Below are 23695 nucleotides of genomic sequence, written 5' to 3'. Positions count from 1 at the left end.
TCTGTCTTCAAAATAAATGAAATGTTCCAATTGGTCCATTTGCTGGCCAATGTGTTATTCACCACGCCTGAGATATAGCCCTTAAAACACTTTGATTCTAACTGAGAAGTGCTAAAATGCTTTGGTAACGAGGAAAGAAGTCATGTCTACTTTTAAGAGTATACAGAAACTGTTATCTTGCTCATTTATGACTGAAAATTCTCTCTAATATAGTGAGTTAACAGGAACTGCCACCACGGTGTTCCTTAGTATACTATTTATGCAAGAACTTGGTGAGAAGTAAATTGGGTTTGATTCTAGAAACAAGAAGCCAGCATCATAATACCATTTCTCAAGGGACAGACTCACCAGCTTCTGGCTCTTTGGGACTTGTAACTTCAATAAATGTTTACTTATAAGAACACTCAATTTCTCACAGAAAGCATGAATGTGCAACTGAATGCAAATTGTGGGAAATGTGCACATGATTGGTCCCTTAGTTTATTAACTCAAGGAAAACCAACTTCTACTTCTGCAGGTACACTTAGGTAGATCATTAACGCCCATGCCTTTTATGTAATTTCCTCTGAAAATGTATACAACTTCCTCTAATAACAGACTCTTGTGCACCCATGGAATGTAGCTGATAAACGAATATCCATAAACTATTCAATATAACATATAGTGTTGAAAATAATGTTTGTGTAAATCAGAAAGACTGAAGGGATCAAATACAGTAGCCTTATAGTCGAGGCTTTGAATATTTGTTTCAAAATCTGAGTAGTATTTGAAAACTTGATTTTTCACTAATCCTGCTTCAAAAGACTACTTTTAGAGAATTCTTGCTATCTTACTTTCTCGCGTCATAAAACTAAGAAAATAATACACTAACAGCCACATACAAAGATCCTAATGTGTGTCTTGTCACCAGGCTCGGTTCTTTAAAGGCACAGACCTTCATAAATAGCATGTTCTTTTCCTGCCATGCAGAAGGGAGAACGGAGCATCAAAGAGTAAGCTAAGGGTGCTCTCAGGGTCTGTGTAAATATCCAGCCTGCTTTCTGCGCCCCCACTGTTGCTGTAATAACCCGCAGATGAAAACCACAAAAGGAAACTTAAAACGCACTGAAAATAGTCTGAAATTATCTTAAGCCAGTTAATTGATTCCTGATGCTGATATTTATTTTAAATTAAGCTCAATTCACATTTCAGGATATAAATTACTCTGAGGAAAAATGTGACTGAAAAACCACAACATATTATCTGCTTATTTTATTTTATCTCCTTGCTCTAAACTGAACAAGACTCCAGAGTAGACATGAACAGAGTCTAAGAAGCTGTAATTCAATGATCAAAAGAGAAAGCTCAGGTTGTGTTCAAAACTGAACATCCATCACCAACGCTCAGGATGAAGCAAGCAGAACTTCCTTTTCAGAGCAGTGACTTCTAACGCAAGACATCTACAAGGACAGTTATCCCTTCCAGGTTGAAGTGAATGTGATAAGATTATCCTCCCTTTGCTGGATTCAAGGTAGAGGCTCTACCTCTAAAGTCTGACAAATGTCTTTAAAGGGACAGTGTGTGATATAATCACTCAGTCCCTAATTCTGAGTTGTTGTTGTTGTTGTTGTTGTTTTAAGTTTCAATTTAAATTAATTCTCTAAAAAGGGATGTCAAGTTTTATTTTTTAAGTAAAATTCAAGTAACAAATTCTGTTTTCTCTTCTTTCTATGGAACTAAATGGTAAATTATTTTGAAATTCTGCCTGTTGCTTCATGCTGTCATCCCAATGGCTACAGCATTTAAAAAACTCTCATTAATACAGTTTCTGTTGCTTTCCACACATATATGTACAAGTATGTGTAAAAAAATTCATCTGGCTTTCTTAGTTCCAACTGTTTAAAAATGGACAGCAATGATTTAATGTGGTTGATTACAGTAAATCTGAAAAAAAATTGACATTTCTATTTTCCAAAGCCAGTCTGGGATGCTTTGGTGTTTATTTCTATTCCCATGCCCATTGTGAAACATTTTCAGGCATATCAAACTCAGTACAGTATTATATTCAGTTACTTTTCTTATATTCTACTATATGCTGTGGGTTTACCAAACAGGAAAATAGGACACGAGAGCTTGATCATTACTACAGAAGCCCTTTAAGTGCTTTCATAAATTCCCCTGTCCATTTGCACTCCAGTGCATGATTGAGTTTCCTAAATTCCATGGTTCAAGCAACTTGCTGCTTAAATTCCTTCAGTGAACCCCACTGACTTCCAGATGCCATCCACATTCCACATTCCTTGCATAGAAAAATCTTGATGATCTGGTCATGCCTAATTTTCTCCCTAGTTTCAACCCCCCACTCCACCCCAGTGCATGTCTATTCTGATATTCGCTGTCCTGGAAATATTACCACAGTCAGTGTTGACAAATACTAGTTGGAACTTAAAAGAAATACATCAAATGCTTTGGTCTACTTTGGGGATATATATATATGTAGATTTAGATATAGATATAGATCACCAAACTATGTAGGATGTAGGATATACCCATAAAAAGTAGTGTCTCTCTCTTGAACCTTTGTCCAGTGTGCTTATACTCGCATTGTGTCATTCACACATGTTGAGTTGTTTGCCTATCCTTTGATTTGTATTCCCAAAGTAGAAGATAAAAGATGTATACACAGAAATGTATACCACACTCACACACACATGAGTTCATACATTCATACACAACTGGTAAAGAAATACACATACACACACACACACACGCACACACACACACACACACACACACAAACACACATACACAATATCCAAATCAGCAAAACACAAGTGAAAATATGCCATGCACTTTCTCATCGAGAAATAAGACTTCTGAAGGCCTTAATGGTCTTTCTGTGTGTTTGAGGAGCCTCTTAGATATCCACACCAGTTCAGAAGTTTGGTCCTAGGTTTCTGATCTTTTCTGTTGAATGTGTCTGCAGAACCCAAATGGATCACCTAACATCATCCAATATTTTGAGTCTCATGTTCTTTTGGTATTTTTTCCACAAGCTTTTCCATAAGCTGTGAAAGCCTGTAAAATACAGGTTTGGAAATTCTGACTGCTTCTGAATTTTACCTCTACCATAGTGTCTGTGTGGCATGAACACGGGGAAATATATCAACCTGCCTGGGCCACAATTTCCTCCTCTTCCCCCTCCCCGCCTCTTTCCCCCTCCGTTTCCCTCTCCTCCTCCTCCTCTTTTCCTCCTCCTCCTCCTCTTCCTCCTCCTCCTCCTCATCCTCCTCCTCCTCCTCTTCTTCCTCCTCCTTCTTCTTCTTCTTTGTGTGCGTGTGATTTTTTAATTTTACTGCATATATTTTTATTTACATTTCAAATGTTATTCCCTTTCCCAGTTTCCTGTCCTGTCCATAAGCCCCCTCTCCCGTCCTCCTCCCCTTCCTCTATGAGAGTCTTCCCCTCCCCATCCACCCTCTGACATTCCCCTACACTGGCCGCAATTTCAAAACCAATAAAATGATACTGATAAAACTCTTGACCTCAGAGACCTTTTCCCAGCTGAATTTGTTACCACACCTTGGAGAGCGAACCTTGGAACAGTGTTCTAATGAAGCAGTACTGCTTTCCTTCCTACCTGAATTGTTATTGATATAAAAGTAGTTTTGCATTTTTAAAAGGTAGAAGGCTTTCTCAGACTTGAGAACTGTATGCAACATAAACTTAGTATCCACCTATGAAGACTGGGAAACAGTTACATACATTTATTGGTTACCATTGGCTGTTTTTCACACACTAAAGCCAGTTTTCCAAGGCTTCAACAAAGTCTATATAGATCATAAAAATGAACGTGAGTGGAATCTTTTGCTTTGTTTTCTTTGGGTTTTTTTTTATTTGTTTGGCTCTGGCTTTTGTTTCTGTTCTTATTTTGTTTCGTTTTGTTTGAGGGGGCTCAGCTAGGGATTGTATTTAGGGACTCGTATATGTCAAGCCCTTTTCATCTGACCTATAAGACTATCATAACCTCTTTACATTTTTTTTTCTGGAAAAGACCTTACTAATTTGAGTAGACTGACTTTGAAAGTACTTTGTTGCACAAAATGGCATCCAATTTATATTCCTGCTTCTGCCTACTGTATACCTGGGATTACAGGCATATAACACCAGGGCAACCTAATACTGGACCTTATACACATACATACATACATACATACATACATACATACATACATACACACACACACACACACACACACACACACACGCACACACACACACACTCTTTTTTTTCCTCAGATGAATCTAACATACAATAGTGATGAAATCTGGTAAACTAAGATCTAGTAAACATCTTTATTAAAATGTACACCACAGAATCCTTCAGAAAATCTTTATTCCTCCATGTAGGTTATGTGACACTCTTGTCATGCCTCTTGCTCCCCTAGGCAACACACTCTATTGTGTTTGTATAATTCTCTTACTGTGACTCTGTATTATATGTCACATTATCATTTTCCTCGACAAAATGCTAAATCTTTTCTCTTTCTTCTCCCTCCTCACTCCCCCACATATCCCACATAAGTAAAATGTATTAAATAAAAATAATTTTAAAAACTATAATTCTAATGAATGTAACATATAGTATTGAACTACAAGAGACACTGACCTTATATTATAATTTACTGACTAGTAATATAATGACAGTTTTCAAAATTCATGAGAGTCCTTAACAAAAGTTGTCTGCCAACCACACTGGTAATTATTAACTCAATTTCTGTAGGTGATGTTGTCAAAGTTCTAAGTTAAGCTTAGAAGATCTCATCTTTTTGTACACATATGTGTATATGTTAGTGTGCATACTTGTGTTTGCAGCTGTGTGCACATGAGTGTGTGTGACAGAGGTTAGTTAGCATGGCATGACTTTCTCTAACACACTCACTATATTTGCAAACAAGATCTCCCACTAAACAGAGGGCTCACCAATTAAGAACTAGGATGGCTCGCAGTTCAGCTCCTAGAACCCGCCTGTCTCTGCATACCCTGACCCAATGCAGGAGTTAAAGATACACTCCACCATACCCAGACTCTATACAGCTACTGGGTATCTGAACACCTCATGCTTGTATAGCAAGCACTCTCTTCACCAAGTCTACAACCGCAACAATGAAATGACTTTGTGTAAGCCTCTTAAACCCTTCCTGAATCACTTATCCAAATTAGCCTCATTTTTGAGAATTTAACATTATAATGATTCTTAATCCCAGAGAAAAGAAGCTAGAATATATAAATACTCATCAAAAAAATAACTTCTGACAATGATTGCTTTTTGAAAATTCCAAAGTTCCTGAACATTTCTAACAACTCTATTAAACACAATCCATGTTTTCCTAAGCCATGATCAAGCTGGTTCCTGTTATCTTCTTTTACTGACTGAATTTAGAAGTCCTTTTGCAGTACAATAGAATAGTAAATGGTTTGATATTGCTAAATATTTACAACAAACCTCCCTAAAAATTATGCCCTTCCTAGAACTTGAAAGTAGAACTCTACTGGAGAAGACACAACACACTTTGGACACAGGACAAGGAGGAATTAACCTGGAATGGGTCTTATGCCCTAGCTCTCATAGTCAATTAGGGTACATGAGCTGCCAAGGTTAAAATGCAATCAGCCATCCTGCTCAGCTGTAAAACCTAGGACCATGAAAATGACCAAGGAGCAAGTTTCCCATTAGTGCAACAGATGTACTTACTTTATCTTGAGGGTAACCAATTGAACTTAATGCCTGCTCCATAAGAGGGAATTCGTACCCAGTGCTTTAAACCTGACCCATTGCTAGTGAGGTCACAGACCCACAGAAAAGAGTACCTCTCACAGCTCATAAAGGAAGCTTCTTTTTTGCTGCAGGTAGAGCTCATATGGAAATCCACAACTGCAAAACTAGGAAAAATCATCCTGAGTGAGGTAACCCATACTAAAACAACAAATACTTCATGTTTGATTTTTTTTTATTAACTTGAGTATTTCTTATATACATTTCGAGTGTTATTCCCTTTCCCGGTTTCCGGGCAAACATCCCCCTCCCCCCTCCCCTTTCTTATCGGTGTTCCCCTCCCCATCCTCCCCCCATTGCCGCCCTCCCCCCAACAATCTAGTTCACTGGGGGTTCAGTCTTAGCAGGACCCAGGGCTTCCCCTTCCACTGGTGCTCTTACTAGGATATTCATTGCTACCTATGAGGTCAGAGTCCAGGATCAGTCCATGTATAGTCTTTAGGTAGTGGCTTCGTCCCTGGAAGCTCTGGTTGGTTGGCATTGTTGTTCATAAGGGGTCTCGAGCCCCTCAAGCTCTTCCAGTTCTTTCTCTGATTCCTTCAACGGGGGTCCTATTCTCAGTTCAGTGGTTTGCTGCTGGCATTCGCCTCTGTATTTGCTGTATTCTGGCTGTGTCTCTCAGGAGAGATCTACATCCAGCTCCTGTCGGCCTGCACTTCTTTGCTTCATCCATCATGTCTAATTGGATGGCTGTATATGTATGGGCCACATGTGGGGCAGGCTCTGAATGGGTGTTCCTTCTGTGTCTGTTTTAATATTTTCCTCTCTATTCCCTGCCAAGGGTATTCTTGTTCCCCTTTTAAAGAAGGAGTGAAGCATTCACATTTTGATCTTCCGTCTTGAGTTTCATTTGTTCTAGGCATCTAGGGTATATATAAATGCTACCTTTTAAGTTTTACATGTGTATGTTTAAAGACAAATGACCACAGAGGTTAGGTATCTGGTAAGGGATCGGGACAGAGAGGGAGACCTTCCAAGAAAGGGGAAGTAAAATATAGCATTACAAAGAGGACAGAAAACTAGAATAGAAGGATATAATTAGGAAGAGGATGGGATGTCACAGTAATGCAGGGACTAAACGGAGGGACAACTAACACTAAAGAACATTTGAAAACTCATATGTAAAGGAGTCACCATATAATGGAGGAAATATAGCTCTAATTAGACATTTTATGTACCAAGTAAAACCTCCAGGGCCAGGAATGAGTTAAATTTTGCTGAATCATTTACCAGAGTGCTCCATAAATCACCCTCTTCACAGGCCATCACCAATGGTACTTGTTGTCCATAACCCAATGGTAGGGCCCTATTACTGAAGACAGCACTTACTAATGTCATAGAACATGAATGTTCTGTTGCCTGACTAGAAACTTCATGCCTTCTGAGTAGTCTTCATGGTGCTGGAAAGCAGTCTACATGCATATACCAGAAAAGGGAAGTGATGATTAATACTACCCAGCCACAAACCCTACAGTTAACATCAGCAACCTGATCTGCTGGTGCAACAGTAGCCCATATGTGGCAGGACTAACTGAACACATATGGTTTGGATGTAAGGCCCACTTCATAAGATGCAACCCATAGCCAACATTGCTAAGGTGGTCAACACCCCAAGATTGGATATGTCATGACCCTAGAGGAAAACTCAGGGACCCAAATGGGAACGATGCGCAGAAAGCAAGGTGAGTTGGAGCTTTCTTTCATTTCTAGAACACCAGTGCAGGCTTTTTGTTTTTATAATTTAAATTAATTTTCTTCTGAGAATTTTATATATGAATATTTGTACATTTTCACACCTGTCCCCCTTACCTTGCCTTCAACTTCTGTATTTCTCAAAACCTCCCTCATACTCATGAATTTTTTTCTTAAGTAATAAATATTAATATTTTATATTAATTATCTAAAGAAATACATAAATATTATATTAAAGAAATAAATATCACACACATGCACACACACTCTGACATACATGAGCACATGCACATGTGGAGTGATCCATACTAAATGGAATGACTTTATCAGACCCCTCCCCTCCCCTCAAGTCCCCCAGGGGACTTGAAAATTGTTAGAGCTATAGGTGATGAATGACTTCAAGGAAACAATGTCTTCCCAACACAGCAGGAAAACCATATATATATATATATGAACTCACAGAGACTGCAATAGCATTCAGACCAGACAAAATCCCAGGACATGAAGAGACAATGGACACAAAATCTTATCCCTAACCAAGAGGCTATTTCAAATTATACTTACTAGGATAAGAAAAAAAATTTTTTTCTCCCATGAAGTACCACTGAGTATATCAATCACACTGAGGAGTATTTGGCTAATAAAAAAACAGACTCTGTGTGTGAGTGTGTGTGTGTGTGTGTGTGTGTGTGTGTGTGTGTGTGTGTGCGTGTGTGTGTGTATGTGTATGTTTATATGTCTGTTTGCCTGTGGTATGTGTATGTGCTTAATACTTCTGTATTTCTTTAATATAATGTTTATATTTCTTTAGATAATAAATATAAAAATATTAATATTTATTATTTAAAGAAAAAGAATTCATGAGTATGAGGGGGGTTATGAGAAATACAGGAGAAGTTAGAGAGGAGACAAGGGAGTAAGGCACGAAAATGTATATTGTATTCATATATAAAATTCTCAGAAGAAAATTAAATTTAAAGCAAAGTAAAACAAAAAGCATGTACTCGTATTCTAGAAATGCACAATGCCCCAAACTGCTTTTTGCTGTCTTTTGTTTTCTTTTGGTTTTGGAATTGTCTTATTTGCAATTATTTAGCAAATACATCAATGATTATAGAAGCTATACTTTCATGGTTACCTTGACCACCCCACAGCACAATATGAAGTTAAAATACTGATAATATTAGCCTTTTATTGTTTTAATACATATAACATTAATATTTATATATTTTATTACATATAACATATGATATTGAATATTGTAACAGTTGTTCATTTTTGTAATCTCAGCACTTGAGAAGTTGAGGCAGAAGGAGTCCTTCAAGTGTGAGGCCAGTCTAAATTATGTAATGAACTTCAGACAGCCTGTGTTACAGAGTGAGATGGTGCCTGAATAAGAGGAGGAGGATTCAGCTAGAGAGCTGCTCAGAAGCTAAAAGCACCTGCTGCTCTTGGAGAGAACTCTATTTGGTTCCCAGCACCCATATGAAGGATTACAACAATCTATTACTCTGGTTCCTGGGGATCAAACTTTCAACATCAACTTGATTGCCAAGACTAGCCACTCCTACTGCTAATCTGTTTGATGTGCTGTGTATATGCAAGAAGGGGCAGCTTATAAACACTAGCATATTGTAATATATTAAAAAAATTACAGTTGCAGGCTAGAGAGATGGGTTAGCATTTAAGACCACTGGCTGCTCTTCCCCAGATCCCAAGTTCAATTCTCAACACCCACATAGCAGCTCACAATTGTCTTTAGTTCCTGTCCCAGGAGATCTGACACCCACACAAAGACATACGTGAAATCAAAACACCAATGTACATAAAATAAAATAGATTATTATTAAAAACAATTAGTTATTCAATTTGTATTAACTATTCTTGAGAATGATAATAGGTCAAAAATATCATTTCAAATTCAGTTTTCCATAAATAATTCTATTATCATCTTAAATATATCACCATTCACCCTAATATGTTTGTATATTTACTTATATACACAATTTCTACAAATAAAAAGAATTGTATGTATCTTAAGACTACAGATTATAATAGCCATCCTGAGAAAACATGAGTATCAGATATTCAAACAATGACAAGCACCAAGTTGAAAATGCATAGACAAAAAAATTTAAGTTGATTACCTAAAGTTTTCTGAATTTTATAATTAATTTTGTCAGTTAAAAAGTGTAACCATATTTTGACAATCTCATTGGAAAAAATAACCCAAATGCTCAAATGCAAATATGGCCTCTTAAAATATTTTTAATCAGCTTCACAACAAACTTTTTCATTTTAATGCCAAGAAAAACTGCACCCCCCACCCCATAGCCATATATATATATATATATATATATATGGAAAAAACAAAACAAAGTACTTCTCATAAAAATGAAATATATTTATACTACCTTAGTAACAGTTTATTATTCCAATTATGGAATCTAGAGATGGAGAAAAGTTTATAAAATACAAAACCTGAGTTGAATCCTAATTAAGAATGAATGGAACTTGAAAATATCATCCCGATTGAGGTAACACAGTCACAAAAGAAGACACATGGTATGTACTCACTGATGAAACTCAGAATCCTCACAATAGACCTTACAGACCATATAAAACCAAAGAAGAAAGAAGACCACACCCAAGAGGGGATGCTACACTCATACTCAAAAGGGTAAAGAAAATAATCTTGAGAAGTAGAGGGAGAGAGGGATCTGGGAGGGAGAGATGAGAGAGAGGGGAAAAGGAGGGCGGGCTCAGATAGGGAAGGAGATGGGGGAGAAGTACAGAGGGTAAGGACTTCGAAAGGAGGTGTGTAGCAGTGGGGGAAGAGGGAACTACCAGATAGCCACTGTAAAGTCCCAGATTCCAGGGACCCAAGAGGTCCCCAGGATCCAACAGGCAGGACATTAATCGATACACCCAACAAAGGGAAGATAGAACCTGGAGACCATATCCAGTGGATAGGCACAGCCCTTGATGGAGAGATAAAGCCACCTACCCGTCTCAAAAATATTAATCCAGAATGCCTGCTGTCAAAAGGAAATGCAGGAACAAAAAGTGGAACAGAGACTGAAGAAATGGCCACCCAGAGACTGCCCCACCTGGGGATCCATCCCACATGCAGACATCAAACCCAGACAATATGGTTGATGCCAAGAAGTGCTTACTGAGAGGCTCTGCCAGAGCATGACTAATACAGAGGAGGATGCTTGCAGTCAAATATCTGACTCAGCATGGGGACTCCAATGGAGAAGTTAGGGCTAGGATTGAAAGAGCTGAAGGGGTTCGCAAACCCATAGGAAGAACAACAACAATACCAACAAACCAAACCCCGAAAGCTTCCAGGGACTAAATCACCAACCAAAGAGTACACATGGAGGAACCCATGGCTCCAGATGCATATGTAAAAGAGGATGGCCTTATCAAACATCACTGGGAGGGAAGGCCCTTGTTTCTGTGTAGGCTCGATGACCCAGGGTAGGGAAAATAGGGTGCTGAGTCAGGCATGGCTGGACCAGTGAGGGAGCACCATCATAGAGGTGAGGGTGGGGGTGGGGCAGGATATAGGGGGTTTGTGGAGGGGAAACTGGGAAGGGGGATGGCATTTGAAATGTAAATAAATAAAATAACTAATAATAAAAGAATATTTTTGTGTCTTCATATCCTTGACAGAACTTGATTTCTAGTTCATTGAGTAGGAATATCTGAAGCTAGCTGCCATCGCAGCTCAAAGCCCTGAGCAAAAAATAGAGATAATAATGCATTTTAAGACAGTATGATCCCTCTGAACACACAGATAGATGGCTATTGTGTGCATCAGATGAGAAAGGCTGTATTTTGTTTGACATTTGACTGCTTATTATAACTGTGTGAGAATGTATAAGACTGAAGTGGTATCAAGAATGGGAATTGCTGGCTGTATGACACCTGGATTCTATGAAGACTCAAAAGCACAAACAATTTATAGTATAGGTCAAAATTATCAGCCCTATATTTTACGGAAAATAAAATAACTTCCCCATCCTTAACTATTAGTACTTAACTTCTTACATGACACAGGTTTCAGACTCACAGGGTTTCAGAAAGTCAGCAAATACAGAAAAGACTTTCTCAAATTTTGCTGTAGCATGAATTGTGGCCTCAAATAAAAAAGACAAGAAACTCCCCCGAGAGCAAATGATATTTTGGTTAATACAGAAAAATCAGAGAAAGCACTCTGCCTGGTTGTTTTGGCTTAACTGGATCAGAAGCAACAGGAATGCGTAAAGAACATAAATCAAGAAATAACTCGGAATTGTGGGGAAATTGGGATAAAACAAAGGCTCCTGCTAAGAGAATAGGAGGGCTTTAAGAGGTGAGGTCAGAAACATAAGAGTGATGTGTAAGTTTTATGAAGTGTCCATGGAAATTGAATTTTATTGCAACTGATTTGGAAACCCATTGGAAGGTTACATTAGAGACAAGTGATAGGATACAAATTTTTTTGTGAATATTTTCCAGTCAGTTTTAATTTCACAGAAAACTAAGGTGACAGAAAGATCTTTCTTTCAAGTAACTTTTTTCAAACTACTGAGACTTCAGAGTTGAGAAAACCCTGAGAAAATTCAGAGCCCTGAGGCCCAGTCAGACAATCATAAAGAAGCATTTGCAATCCTGCAGGTACGAGATGGTATAAACTGGGGATAACAGTTGCATTACTGTGTCAGATTCTGGACACCCTGGGAACACAGGGTGACCAGTATAGAAATGAGTTCTATATGGGCTAGGAGGTCAAGGGGTCAAAACCCAAAAGGCAAATTCTGAGAGTTGGTGTTTAATTTGAACATCACAACTAATTACACTGCTATGACCTGAGATTCAGAAAACTAAAGAGAGGAACAGGGTAGGAAGACAACAATTCAGTTGAGAGACTAAAAACTTTGTACTACCTTCAATGGACTACAAGTGGATGAACAGGCAATCAGGTTTATAAATCTTTAACTAAGGACAGAGATAGAGGTTAGAAAAAAACAAGGGGTTGAGAGTCTACCAATATCCCTCAAAGCCATATTAGTTAATAATTTTGTTATTTTTAAACAATACTAATATAACTTCACCTGCAGGAAATCATTAGAACACAACAAAGGTTTATAATAAATACAATGTTCTTTATACCAAAGTGGGTCTAAAGGTTTAATTTTTCAGGAATATTTTAAAAACCTTATTGTAATTGTATGCTATAGTGGATGCTATAATATGAGTGAGTGCATGAAAAAATCTCACAAGAGTTTGAGATATAAGTTACTTGTCTTACGAAGAGTTTTTATAAATGTCTAGGCACAAACTTAAATTATTAATTCTTATGTTTTCAGGTCCATTATGGATGCAACTGTATATGAGGTGTGATTTCAAAACAGACCTATTACTGTTGAGAACCTAGATGGCTTTTTAGTAGTCCAGCTATTACAAAGAAAGCAATGTCTCCCCTCTACCGTGATTGTTTGACCCCTCAGTAGCAAGCAACTGGCTCTCGACCCATGTGCGGACATCCAGTGTTCACTGAGCCTGCAAAACTTAGCAAAAGTTAAAACACTCTGTTTAGTTACATGATTCTATGCAGCACCCAGAGTTATCAAGGAAATGTTAAGGAAAGTACATGCTTAAGAGCTTGTGTCTGTGTTTCACATCACTTCCTCCCTAGCCATGTCATCTGCCTTTTGCACAATGCCTGGTTTCAAAGGCTTCCTTGTAGCCTTGAAGTCCTTTGTAGAGTCAGTTACTTTTCTGTTTTGGGCTTTCATGTCACATCTGGGAAGAGCCTCACTTGGTTACTTGGTGCTAAGTTGTTACTTCTCACCTGTCTTCCTTTGGCCTTTCTGTGTTTCTATGCTGTTTTTCACATCTCTGCACAGGTGCTTCATACCACATACCATTACTATTGTCACACATTTACGTATGTGACTACTGGTTGATTCCTGCCTTGTCAAGTAGACCACTGATTCTATGATTGTGATGTTTTCTTAGCTACTGACATGAGCGTGTATCAATGGATGATGCATTTATTAAATTTATGATCAATGAATCATCTTAGAGCCTAGTGTAGCATGAGAACACAATAGAGATTTAATATGTATTTGCTAAGTGAACAAATTGATGGAATATATTTATCTTTTCACTATCACCATTGGAGTTACACACATACCCCACCGTAACACCTCCTGGCATAGTACCTACAACTGTAGCTGCAGCATCTATACAAAGCAGTTATACATAGAAATGGAAATAACTTGAATTCTTGATGTTTTGGGGTAGACTGAATCCTCCACCTTCTCATACCACACAAGCTTACATAAACTGAATTGAATGCATGGTGAAGAAATGAATGAAAATCACAATCTGAGAATGTGTAACAACTATAAGATACAGTGTTCCCAATTTATAAATCACAAAGGTTATTTAATTCTATAAATTGCTATAGCTATCTATAGATGAGAACATATAAAATCATCTGAGTTTCCAGGTTATTGAATAGTAGCCAACACCTCCACTTTATTTAACAACCCTTCCTCAAATTTCCTTTTCCTGTTTCCCGGTTCTGTTGCCATGCTTAATAAAACGGACTGATAGTCGACTTACTGCTTTCAGTATAACAGACATGTACAACAGATAGCAATATGTGAATGTATATCTATATTTATATATGTGTGTATGTGTGTCTTCTAAAACTATGTGACTGCCTATCTATCAACCTTTAATATTTTCATTTATTAATCTTTAATATTCCCATGTGTCTTGTTTATGTTTCTTAGTAGAATAACTATAAGTATATATATATATATGTTACTTTTATAATTCAAAGAAAGATTTATTTTATTAAATTGATTACATAGAGACAAACCACTGTTTCTAATTGCTAAGCCAATTAATTGTAAAGCCAATTAATCCCCAATAATTTGCCAAACAGAGGGCAGGAATATTTATAACAAATATCTATAATAAATGTTTTTATAGACAAATTAATAACAAATGTTTTGTTGAAGTTTCCTTTTTAATACTCAAGGAGAAAAAGTATTTATGACCACCAACAGAGCAAACATATCGCTCTAGGTGTTCAAGCCAGATATAGGCAGAAAGACAGTAGAGACTATCAGTAGCTGAAGATGTTCAGAGATATCTTTGGATAGACTGTGAGGGATGGTTTTTCAAATACTGGAAGCAAGATCTGACTCATCTGTTACTGTAGAATGAATATATGAATAGTAAATGCCATGTAGACAACCAGAATGATGATGTCCATGTTTGTAGCCCATGGACCTGAACTCAATCCTCAGAATCCCATGAAAAAGCAAAAAATGGTGATACGTTTTTATAATTCTAGCACGAAGAGAGAGGTGGAGACAAGTGGATACATTGGAGTTCCCAGCCAGCTTAGGCTCCTTGGAAAGAGACCCTTGGGTAGGAGTTCAAACTTGAGATGAATGAAGCCTTAAAAATAATAGCTTAGGATGTCCTCTCATGCACAGACAGACACAAACAATGAAAAGAAATTTTGACCTGGTAATGCACAACTTTAATCACAGCAATTGTTAGACAAAGCCATGTGGATCTCTGTAAGTTGGAGGCCTGTCTACAGTGTGAGTTTCAAGTCAGTACAGATACATAGAAAGACCCTGTCTCCTAAAAGAAGGGAAGAAGGAAGGGAAGGAGGGAAGGAAGGAGGGAGGGAGGGAGCAGTGAAAATAAAGTGATGAAAGAAGATGGAGAATAGAGAAAGAAAGAGAAGGTGGGGGAAGAGGGGGGAGAGGAGCAATATGCTGATTGCTGACCATTACATGAGAAAGTCCTCGCACTTACACTTCACATGACTAACAACTAAAGTTTTATCTTCTTCTAGTCTTCTGGGTGATGGAGGATGATAGCTACAAACCAGATTGTGAATACATACATTCTCTCCATCACCATGACAGACAACAGGAACACAAATAAACTGTACCACTTATTAGTTATACAGCAACTTCTGCAAGGCACATGAGGAATCTCAAAATAATGAGTTTCAATTTTTGATAGTCCTTCTTTTTCTGCTTTCCTAATGTTGATTATATTCAAAAGATCCTTTTTGAATATTATAGGCTGACACTTGTACACTGGAGGTAATAAACCAGTTCACAACCATCCATTCCCTGAAAATGTCTTCTTGCTTATTGCTATAGCTTAGGAGACGTGAAAATCACTGAGCGCCATTGTTAGCTGAGTAAACCAGTCAGATCATGAACCTAACAGATAAAGTTTATTAAATTAGTGAGAACCAAAATAACACTCGACAGCTTCCAAAAGCAATCTTTTTAAGTTTCCCAAGACTTTGTGACTTAGGTTTGAACACAAGTAAGAGCATTAAACTGAAACATAGGCAGAGGAACAAGTTGATTTGTAAGACGGTAGTTTAGCAAGAGCCCTGTTTAGTTCCCTTTGCAACATTCAGGGCATTCAGACAGTTGACATGTTGTAAAATTTGCACATTAATTTTAGGCATCAGTGCACCATAATTATAAGAAACACAGGAAATATCCACTGAAGTAGGCAAGACCAATGCTAAGACTTTGATACAAGACCATGTCTGACACTTGAGTAGACAATTTATAATTATTTTCTGTTTTCCAGTTACCTTTGAGATAATCTGGGTCTCTTATGTCAGTTTGTTCCTGGGAAATGGATCATAAGGAAAAAAGATTCTGCATAATGCACACCCAACACACATGGTATGTAACAAGCATTATGTAGTGTCAATTCTCACAATTATATGGGCTAGAAAATCTGAAGGAAAGTTTTGTGGTTCTGTGATATTTCAGTTAAGGCTTGAGACATCTGTGATGAGTAAGAAGAAGACAAATTATTTAAAGAACCAAATCCATAACATGGAGAATGAAGGCAAGAGCCTTACCATGGCACAAATGCAGGGTCAATGAGGGTGTGACTAGAAAGATGAGGAAAGCGCTATCGTAAGCTGGACACTCAGGGCCACTCTATACAACACTAAGTCATTTAGAACGTCAGTTTAGTTCTCAATGAAAATAAGTCACCATCAACATTTCAAAGGAATTATGACAACAGGCTGTAGGTTATTAGACTTATCTGTTAGACTGCAGTCTAAGGAGAAAAGGCAAACACCAGTTTTATTGTTTTCTTGCAGAGGATATGACCACCAGGTGTGAAAATGCAGTAGAGTTCCTGCTAGCATTGTCCAAAACTGCAACTAGGGCTCTTTTTGGCAGTCACTCTTTCAGGAAGTTGTATGTGAAATCACAGCGAGGAAGCAAAGCCAACCAGCACATGCCTGCCGTCTAGGGTTCGCTCCCTGAAGCCCGGATGTCAGTTTACCAGTGAGACAGAGGAAGGAAGCCTCTACTGATATTCTATGAGCTCGGGTTCTGTGAATAGGGACCTTCATTTGCTGAACAGTCCGGGGCCATTCAAGAGCAATTAAATTTGGTTAAAATAAGAAAGAAATGCTTTTTAAGTGGGCGGGGGGAGAAAAGAAAAAAGGGGCGTTTGAGGGGATTGCATAAGTAGACTGTGCTAGGGCACTTTTACACAGGTTTGTTTAGTTCTCAGTTGTCAAGCTGTATTTAAGCTGCTCTCTTACTCTGAAATCCGATAACCTTTCTTTTCTCCGAGTTCTTTCTGCTAAACTAATAGCACTGTCTCTAATTCCACACGCGGCAAGCAATGAGTTTGTTTTACCAGATAACACTAGGTCTGGTGATCAGCCAATGTCTAAAGGACCATTAGCCAAGTCAGTAGTAAGCCAGAGCCTGCAACTGATCAATAGATATTACTCTCTAAATCACTTTAAAATTGTCTTTTCATCTTCTCTGCAAGCTAGCATTCATTATTCATGTTATCCTGACACAACTGAAAATCAGAGAATAATTTTAGAAAGAAAACCTCTTACCCCTACAAATCAAACCATATTACGGTTGTGCCTCCTAATAATATAGACATGATTTTAAATTAAAAGAAAAACCATATATTTTTTAATTAAGTTGCAAAGAAAATTAAAAGTCTCAGTTTAGGGAGGATACAGGAAGTGACCCTGAATCTCACTTAAATAGACTAAAGTAAGAGAATCTAAGGAAGGTTGTGACATTTATACTCTCTCTCTCTCTCTCTCTCTCTCTCTCTCTCTCTCTCTCTCTCTCTCTCTTTCTCTCTCTGTCCTTTTTTCTAGGAACTAAAACTACTATAATTTGAAAATACTAAAAAAAACAAGCAAGCAAAAGAAGTAGGGAAGGAGGGTGGAAAACAGAGAGGGAGGGATCACGTTGCCTCTTTCCGCATAAGCCTAGGTCACATTTCCCCAGGAGTAAATTAGGGAAGTAAAGGCAGAACTACAGAGCAGCCCTCAGCTTGAATTCTTAATGGTTACATAAACTGCCCTTAATTACTTCTCCATAGGAGACTGGAGGGAGAAAAATGTGCTTTCGATACAATGAAATCTGCCTTCAAAGTACCTAAAAATAAATTATTCAAAATTATTTAGAGTTAAGACTATGACCCTCATATACCTAAATACTGTTTAATAATATTACAGGAACTCTTGATGAACCCTTCCATTGTAGCAGCCTTGGGTCCCTAGGAACATTGATTCCTGAAAGAAAGGACAATCCTTCACTCAGAAAATATCATGCTCTTGAAGATAGTATTTCTTGAACTTAATGTTGCAACAACTTATTCTTTTCTTACTTGCTAACAATTACTCATGTGACACTAGAAATACAGAGTTCAGCAGACATCATGGCCACCCACTCAAGCCCAGTCTTTCCTTAATTAACTGCACAGCTATTCTCAATTTAAAGGCTAGTTCTACAGTTTCAAATATTTTAGCAATCTGGAATAAAAACTTTCATTTGAATCTTATCTACCACATTCTCTTATTTTTTAAAGTCAACAATATATTTAGAAAATGATTAACATGTATGAAAGTGAAACACAATTATACTGACACATAGATAAAAGCCTAATAATGTATATGATATATATTTTATGATTAGAATTGTTAGGAAAAGAGCAGAAAGGGCATATCCTCATTTGAAAAAATATATGCATATATGATATATTACATATATATTACACATACCTGAACATGCATATAAATATGTATATATAATATTCTTGGGTTATTTAAATTTTAAAATCATGCCTTCTATTCCTATTATTTATAGCACTCCAGTGCTGGTAATCTGATGTTCGCTTCACTAGGAGTATTAGCAATATGTGCATGATCAAATTATAAGACATTGGTGTTCTCCAAACTTAGAAAACTGAAATTTTAAAATGCATGTATTCTACCTACTTTTCTTACACTATCATATCAAGTACCTTCTTGCTAATGAAAACTTCAGCACATCACATTGACTTGGCCATGTCATCAAGTCTGAGATATATATAAAATAAATGTATATCAATATTATATAGTTTCATCCTACACACTCAAAATCTCTTTTACAACATTTAATTTCCTAAGGAGAAGGATTATATAAAAAGCACCATTTCGTGCCTCCATTTCCTCTTGATAAAATGCACTAGGAGGACTGATTAGCATTTTCTGCAAATTCTAACCTTAGAATTCTCAGGAGAGAAATCTCATCTGAGCACTTTTTCCTCCTTTAAATAAGTCAGTCTGTTAAAAAACACTCTTGAAATGTTTTTAAAATACACCATGATAAAAAAAAAACTAGAGGCTTAAAAAGTTAACATGAGTAAAATCTCTGCAAGGAAAAAAAAAACTTTAGAAAATAAATTCCATCCACCCAATACAAAACTCAGTGTCATTTCCATTGCTGTGTTTTAAGAATAATTTAAACAATGTTGCTCTTTGATTTTAGTCACAATTTCAGAAAAAAAAATAAGGAATCAGAAAAATTAAACCGTAAGCCAGCATGCTGTCTTTTTACGTATATTCCTCATTTCTACTTAAACCTGTTTCAAACTGTTGTAAATTACATGTTATGGTACTAAAGAAAACAGGCAGTAGATGAAAGAACCCTTGTTAACTAAATAAATAAGCAGCAACCCAACTAATCCTTGATGTATAATCCACGCAAAAAGTTCCACTCATGAGCTCTCACATTTTATTAAGAGACACGATATTAATCATGCTACCAAATACTGCACTTATTAGCAAGAGTAGACCTGCTCTTTTAATTGTTCTAATTGAAGAACTACAGAGACAAGTTTGAGTTCCTCATAGGTTGAATTAGCACACTGTGAGAGCCAGCACCATTTCACCTGCTGATCCCGGGCACTCAAAACAGCACTTCTCCTGCACTGGCTACCCATTGCTGGCAAGCCATTAAAATTCCTCTTAGAACTTATCAACAGTTCACAACACACATTTGGCTTAACAGGTAAAGGCAGAAAGCCATTATAATTAGTTTCTTTTTAGTTCACTCACAGTATTAAGTGCTAGACAGTTTTTCTTAAGATTGTCATTTCAAGTCCACACAATAAGGTATAGATTTTAACGCAGGCATGGCTCAGTAACTGTAAATTTCACATAAATCCCAGGCCCTGTTTATAGTAAGTTATGGACTAATCCTGGAATTCCTGAGATGAAGCATAGGCAAATATATCAAAAATAAAACAAAAATTAATGTCAATGGATACTCTTTAAATAACAGCATTTCCCGGCATCTCTTTCTCCTTTTGTGTGTGCGTGTGAATGTGTGTGTGAGAGAGAGTGTGTGTGTGTGTATGAGTGTGTGTGTGAGTGTGTGTAAGTGAGTGTATGTGTGCATGTGTATGTGTATGTGTGCATATGTATGTGTGTGAGTGTGTGTGTGAGTGTGTGTGTGCATCTGTGTGCGTATGTGTGCATATGTATGTGTGTGTGTGTAAGAGTGTGTGTGAGTGTGTGTGTGTGTGTGAAATCATAGTAGAAACTGTGTATTGAAGACTTCCAAGTTTCTTGGTATTTTCAAAGTAAATAATATATAAAATCAACTTCATTAATCTATTCTCTTCCAAAAAATCCACAAAAACCTTCTTGTATGCATTGCTTTTTTAGAGTCTAACTTCATTATGAAATATTTTACCAGGTTTATAATAGTTTTATAATTTTATATAAAAAGCAGCCCATTTTAAATTTTCTTCTGGTTAAATCATGGAAGCATACATCTTTGGGAAACCCATTAAGTCAGGTTAATACTAGAAGAAGATGCCTGCATTTAGAAAGCCACATTAAATTTCACTCAGCCCTTCAGCTACAATCCTAAATACTAAAGACAAAGTTAGTTTCTCCTTCTGTGGTGATTGGGGATTTGAGAGGGTGTTTCCCTTTTAATCATTTATTGACTATTATTTCTTTTATGAATTTTAACAGGTTTAAAGAATGAAGGGCTACAAGATTGAATTAATTAAAAAAGTAGTTTTCCACTATATAGTGAGTACCTGCCAACTTCTTAAAAATAAACACCCAAACCTTGCCATGAAGCTGTCTAATGGCTTCTACAATTTTCAAAATATTTCATTAGAAATAACATGGCCTTGTGCTTCCCTTTTTCTCATACTCTTTAGTTTTATACAATAGGAAACATTTTGTGTAGTGTACGTGATGTAGTATTGAGATGTTTGCTAAAAGTATTTCAGGTGTGTTGTTAAGAGTGCACATAGAAAATCAGAGCCTAAAAACATAGAAATTTGATTGGCTGGAAACCCCAATGTGGAAAAGAAAAGTAAATTATTTCGGGGCAGAAAAGGCATTCAGGTTACCTATATATGGGTAATCACTACAGAATGTCTCAGATTCTGTACCTTTAAATAATTGTCACTAAAATATACGTGTATGTGGACAAGCTGGGATAAAACACCAATCTATTCTTCCTTAGGCAAGTGACATTTTTCAGTATCACTAATAGAAGCTCCTTTGCTGTAGAAAACCAGCAGAGGGCAGAACTGCTGAGCAAACTGCCCAACCCAACAGGCGACAGAATACCAAGAAGTAAACTGCCAACTTTTGAAGTAGTCTACTTTCAAAGATGCTTATATTTATCCATGAAGTTGAAATGAATCGACGTAAGTAGTCTAAATCACTACAAAATTAGAATTTTGTGCCATTCTATGGCTCACCAGAGCTCATCACCGAATGAATGAGAAACTGTCTGCTCCTGGGGAGTGTGAAGTCCCCAAGCATCAGGACCAAAGTTAGGGCTGGGCCCCCCATGTGCTAACTCCGTTTAGGGAGCTCAGATATGGGCAGCAAGACCAGAGGCCAGGCTCAGATTTCTACTAAACCTGTGCTTTCAGAGTTGGGTTGGCATTTCCAACCCCCATTCTCTCCTCTCCTACCTATTCCCCTGCTTCTCTCTGCAGTCCTGACAAAGCTTGTTTTCTACTGTGAATCGCTCTGGCTCACCAACTCAAAGGGCTTTCTCCTGCCAGCCGAGTCTACAGCACCTAAGGGACCACAGCAGCCAGATGCCATTTCGGGGAAAAGGGCGGGGGCAGGGGAGGGAGGAGGCAGGCGGAGGGAGGAGTGAAGTCGCTCTCCCTCCTCCGGTACTGACAGGGCTACAGTCAGCTACACAGGTCTGGCCATTCAATATTTGGTAGTGCCACGTAGGAACTTTTCTTTACCTTCCTCCTCCCATCCCAGGCCCCCTCCTCTTCCTCCCACTCTCTAGTCCTCCGCCCCCAACCCCATTTGCTTGGAGACTTTCATCACCCTCCAAAGGAGTTGTATGTCCAACCTGCAAGAAGGAGCTATTTGAGGTGGGCAAGAGACTGAGGATGAGGGCTTCATGGAGAGGAGAAGGGGGCCAAACATCAGGAGAAACTGCTCCGCCACTGGCCAGAAGCAGTCCTGAACACCACTTTATCATCTGTGAAATGTGTTCCACTGAGAAGCATTTCAAAATGCCACACACAAAGTGCTCCCAATCTTCTAGCTTCATCCCCCTTGGTTTCTCTCATATCCCCCAAAGTAAAAACAGACCGTTTTTCACTTCCTTGCAGACAAAGAAGTTTATCACAGTTCACTTTATACTCTTTCTCTGTATTTTCTCCTCAGTTCACCCTTCAAAAGATATCCCCTTTAGAACCAGAAGAAATACAAAGATTGGTTCAAAGGACAGAGGACTCTGAGTAGACTGTTCTCAAAACAAAAGCTTTAGCTTTGTACGACTGCCTTCCTGTTCAAGGTAATATTTTTTTTCCTCTTTGCAAAGAAAATGAAAAGGGATGATTGACTTTCTCTGTCTGCTGGGTGCCTGACAGATCTTTTAATCCTACCACCTACCTCCTTGCCCATTACTGTCCCGCCTACATCCATCTCGCTGTCTCTCCAGTTTCCATTCTTAACCTGGTAGCAGCAACAATCTGGATTTTATTTAAAAGAAGTGGTGAGAAGACAAGGGGGAAGGGCACCAAAAGAAGAAAGCCAGGTGGCAATATCCCCCCTCCCCAAACTTTTTTTTTTCTACTTACCTCCTCTGACCTCTCTGGCTTGGAAGAGAAAAGTCAAGACGAGGGTTGAGATGGTGAGATCCCAGATCCACCGTTTCGTTTTCCACCTGGACCAGGGCTCCATCTCCAAGCCCGGCGCTCACAACTGTGAACCCACGAAATTGCCAGTGCAGACCAACTTCGTCCCTTCCAAGGTGTCGCCTACGTTTGCTACACAGCCATCCGGAAGGGAGAGGGAGTGAAAAAAAGTCAAAGGGCTCTATTTTTTTTTTCAATTTGATGGTTTGCTTCCTTCCTGTCTCTCGCCCCCTCCTCTCCCTCTGGGGTGGCCCGCAGAAGACTGCGACCCTGAGACCCGTCCTACGCCTGACCCTGCCTTCAGACTGAGGGTAGATGAAGGGTTTCAAGAAAAAAAGCTGAAAGCACTGAGCACCACTAAAGGCTTCATGCTGTGGGTGGGCTGGACAAGAGGCTCGCGCAGCCCCCTCCTCCGCCCACTCCCCCCGCCCCCTGTGCCCGCGAAACTGACAAGCCGACTGAAGGCCATACCCAATCACAGGCCTCCCCGCAGCCTTGAGCCCGCCCAGTCTCTCCCTGGAGGATCCAGACTACTGCAGGCCCAGCCCACCAGCCACCCTGCATCTCCCCTCTCCTCCCCCCTCCCCAAATCCACGAAAAGAAATGGGAGGGAGTTAGGCGGGACCAATGCTGGGCTCCTGCACTTTGGGAATGAAAGGAATT

General features: G+C 38.4%; 1 protein-coding gene across 3 annotated transcripts in view; it reads right to left on the bottom strand.

Moving 5' to 3' along the window:
• Nucleotides 1-23431, bottom strand: part of Col11a1 (collagen type XI alpha 1 chain) — a 195308-nt gene extending 171877 nt beyond the window's left edge. For 2 of the 3 annotated variants that reach the window (XM_087616547.1, XM_087616553.1), the window contains exon 1: nt 22976-23339. In XM_087616547.1, the coding sequence (XP_087472673.1) occupies nt 22976-23078 (103 nt within the window). In that variant the 5' untranslated portion in view covers nt 23079-23339. 3 annotated transcript variants of the gene reach the window in all.
• Between the last annotated feature and the right edge of the window lie 264 nt (nt 23432-23695).

The sequence above is a fragment of the Rattus norvegicus genome, chromosome 2 (genome assembly GCF_021556685.1).
Source record: "Rattus norvegicus strain SHRSP/BbbUtx chromosome 2, alternate assembly SHRSP_T2T, whole genome shotgun sequence".
Classification (NCBI taxonomy): Eukaryota; Metazoa; Chordata; class Mammalia; order Rodentia; family Muridae; genus Rattus; species Rattus norvegicus.
This window is presented reverse-complemented; position numbering and strand designations above follow the sequence as displayed.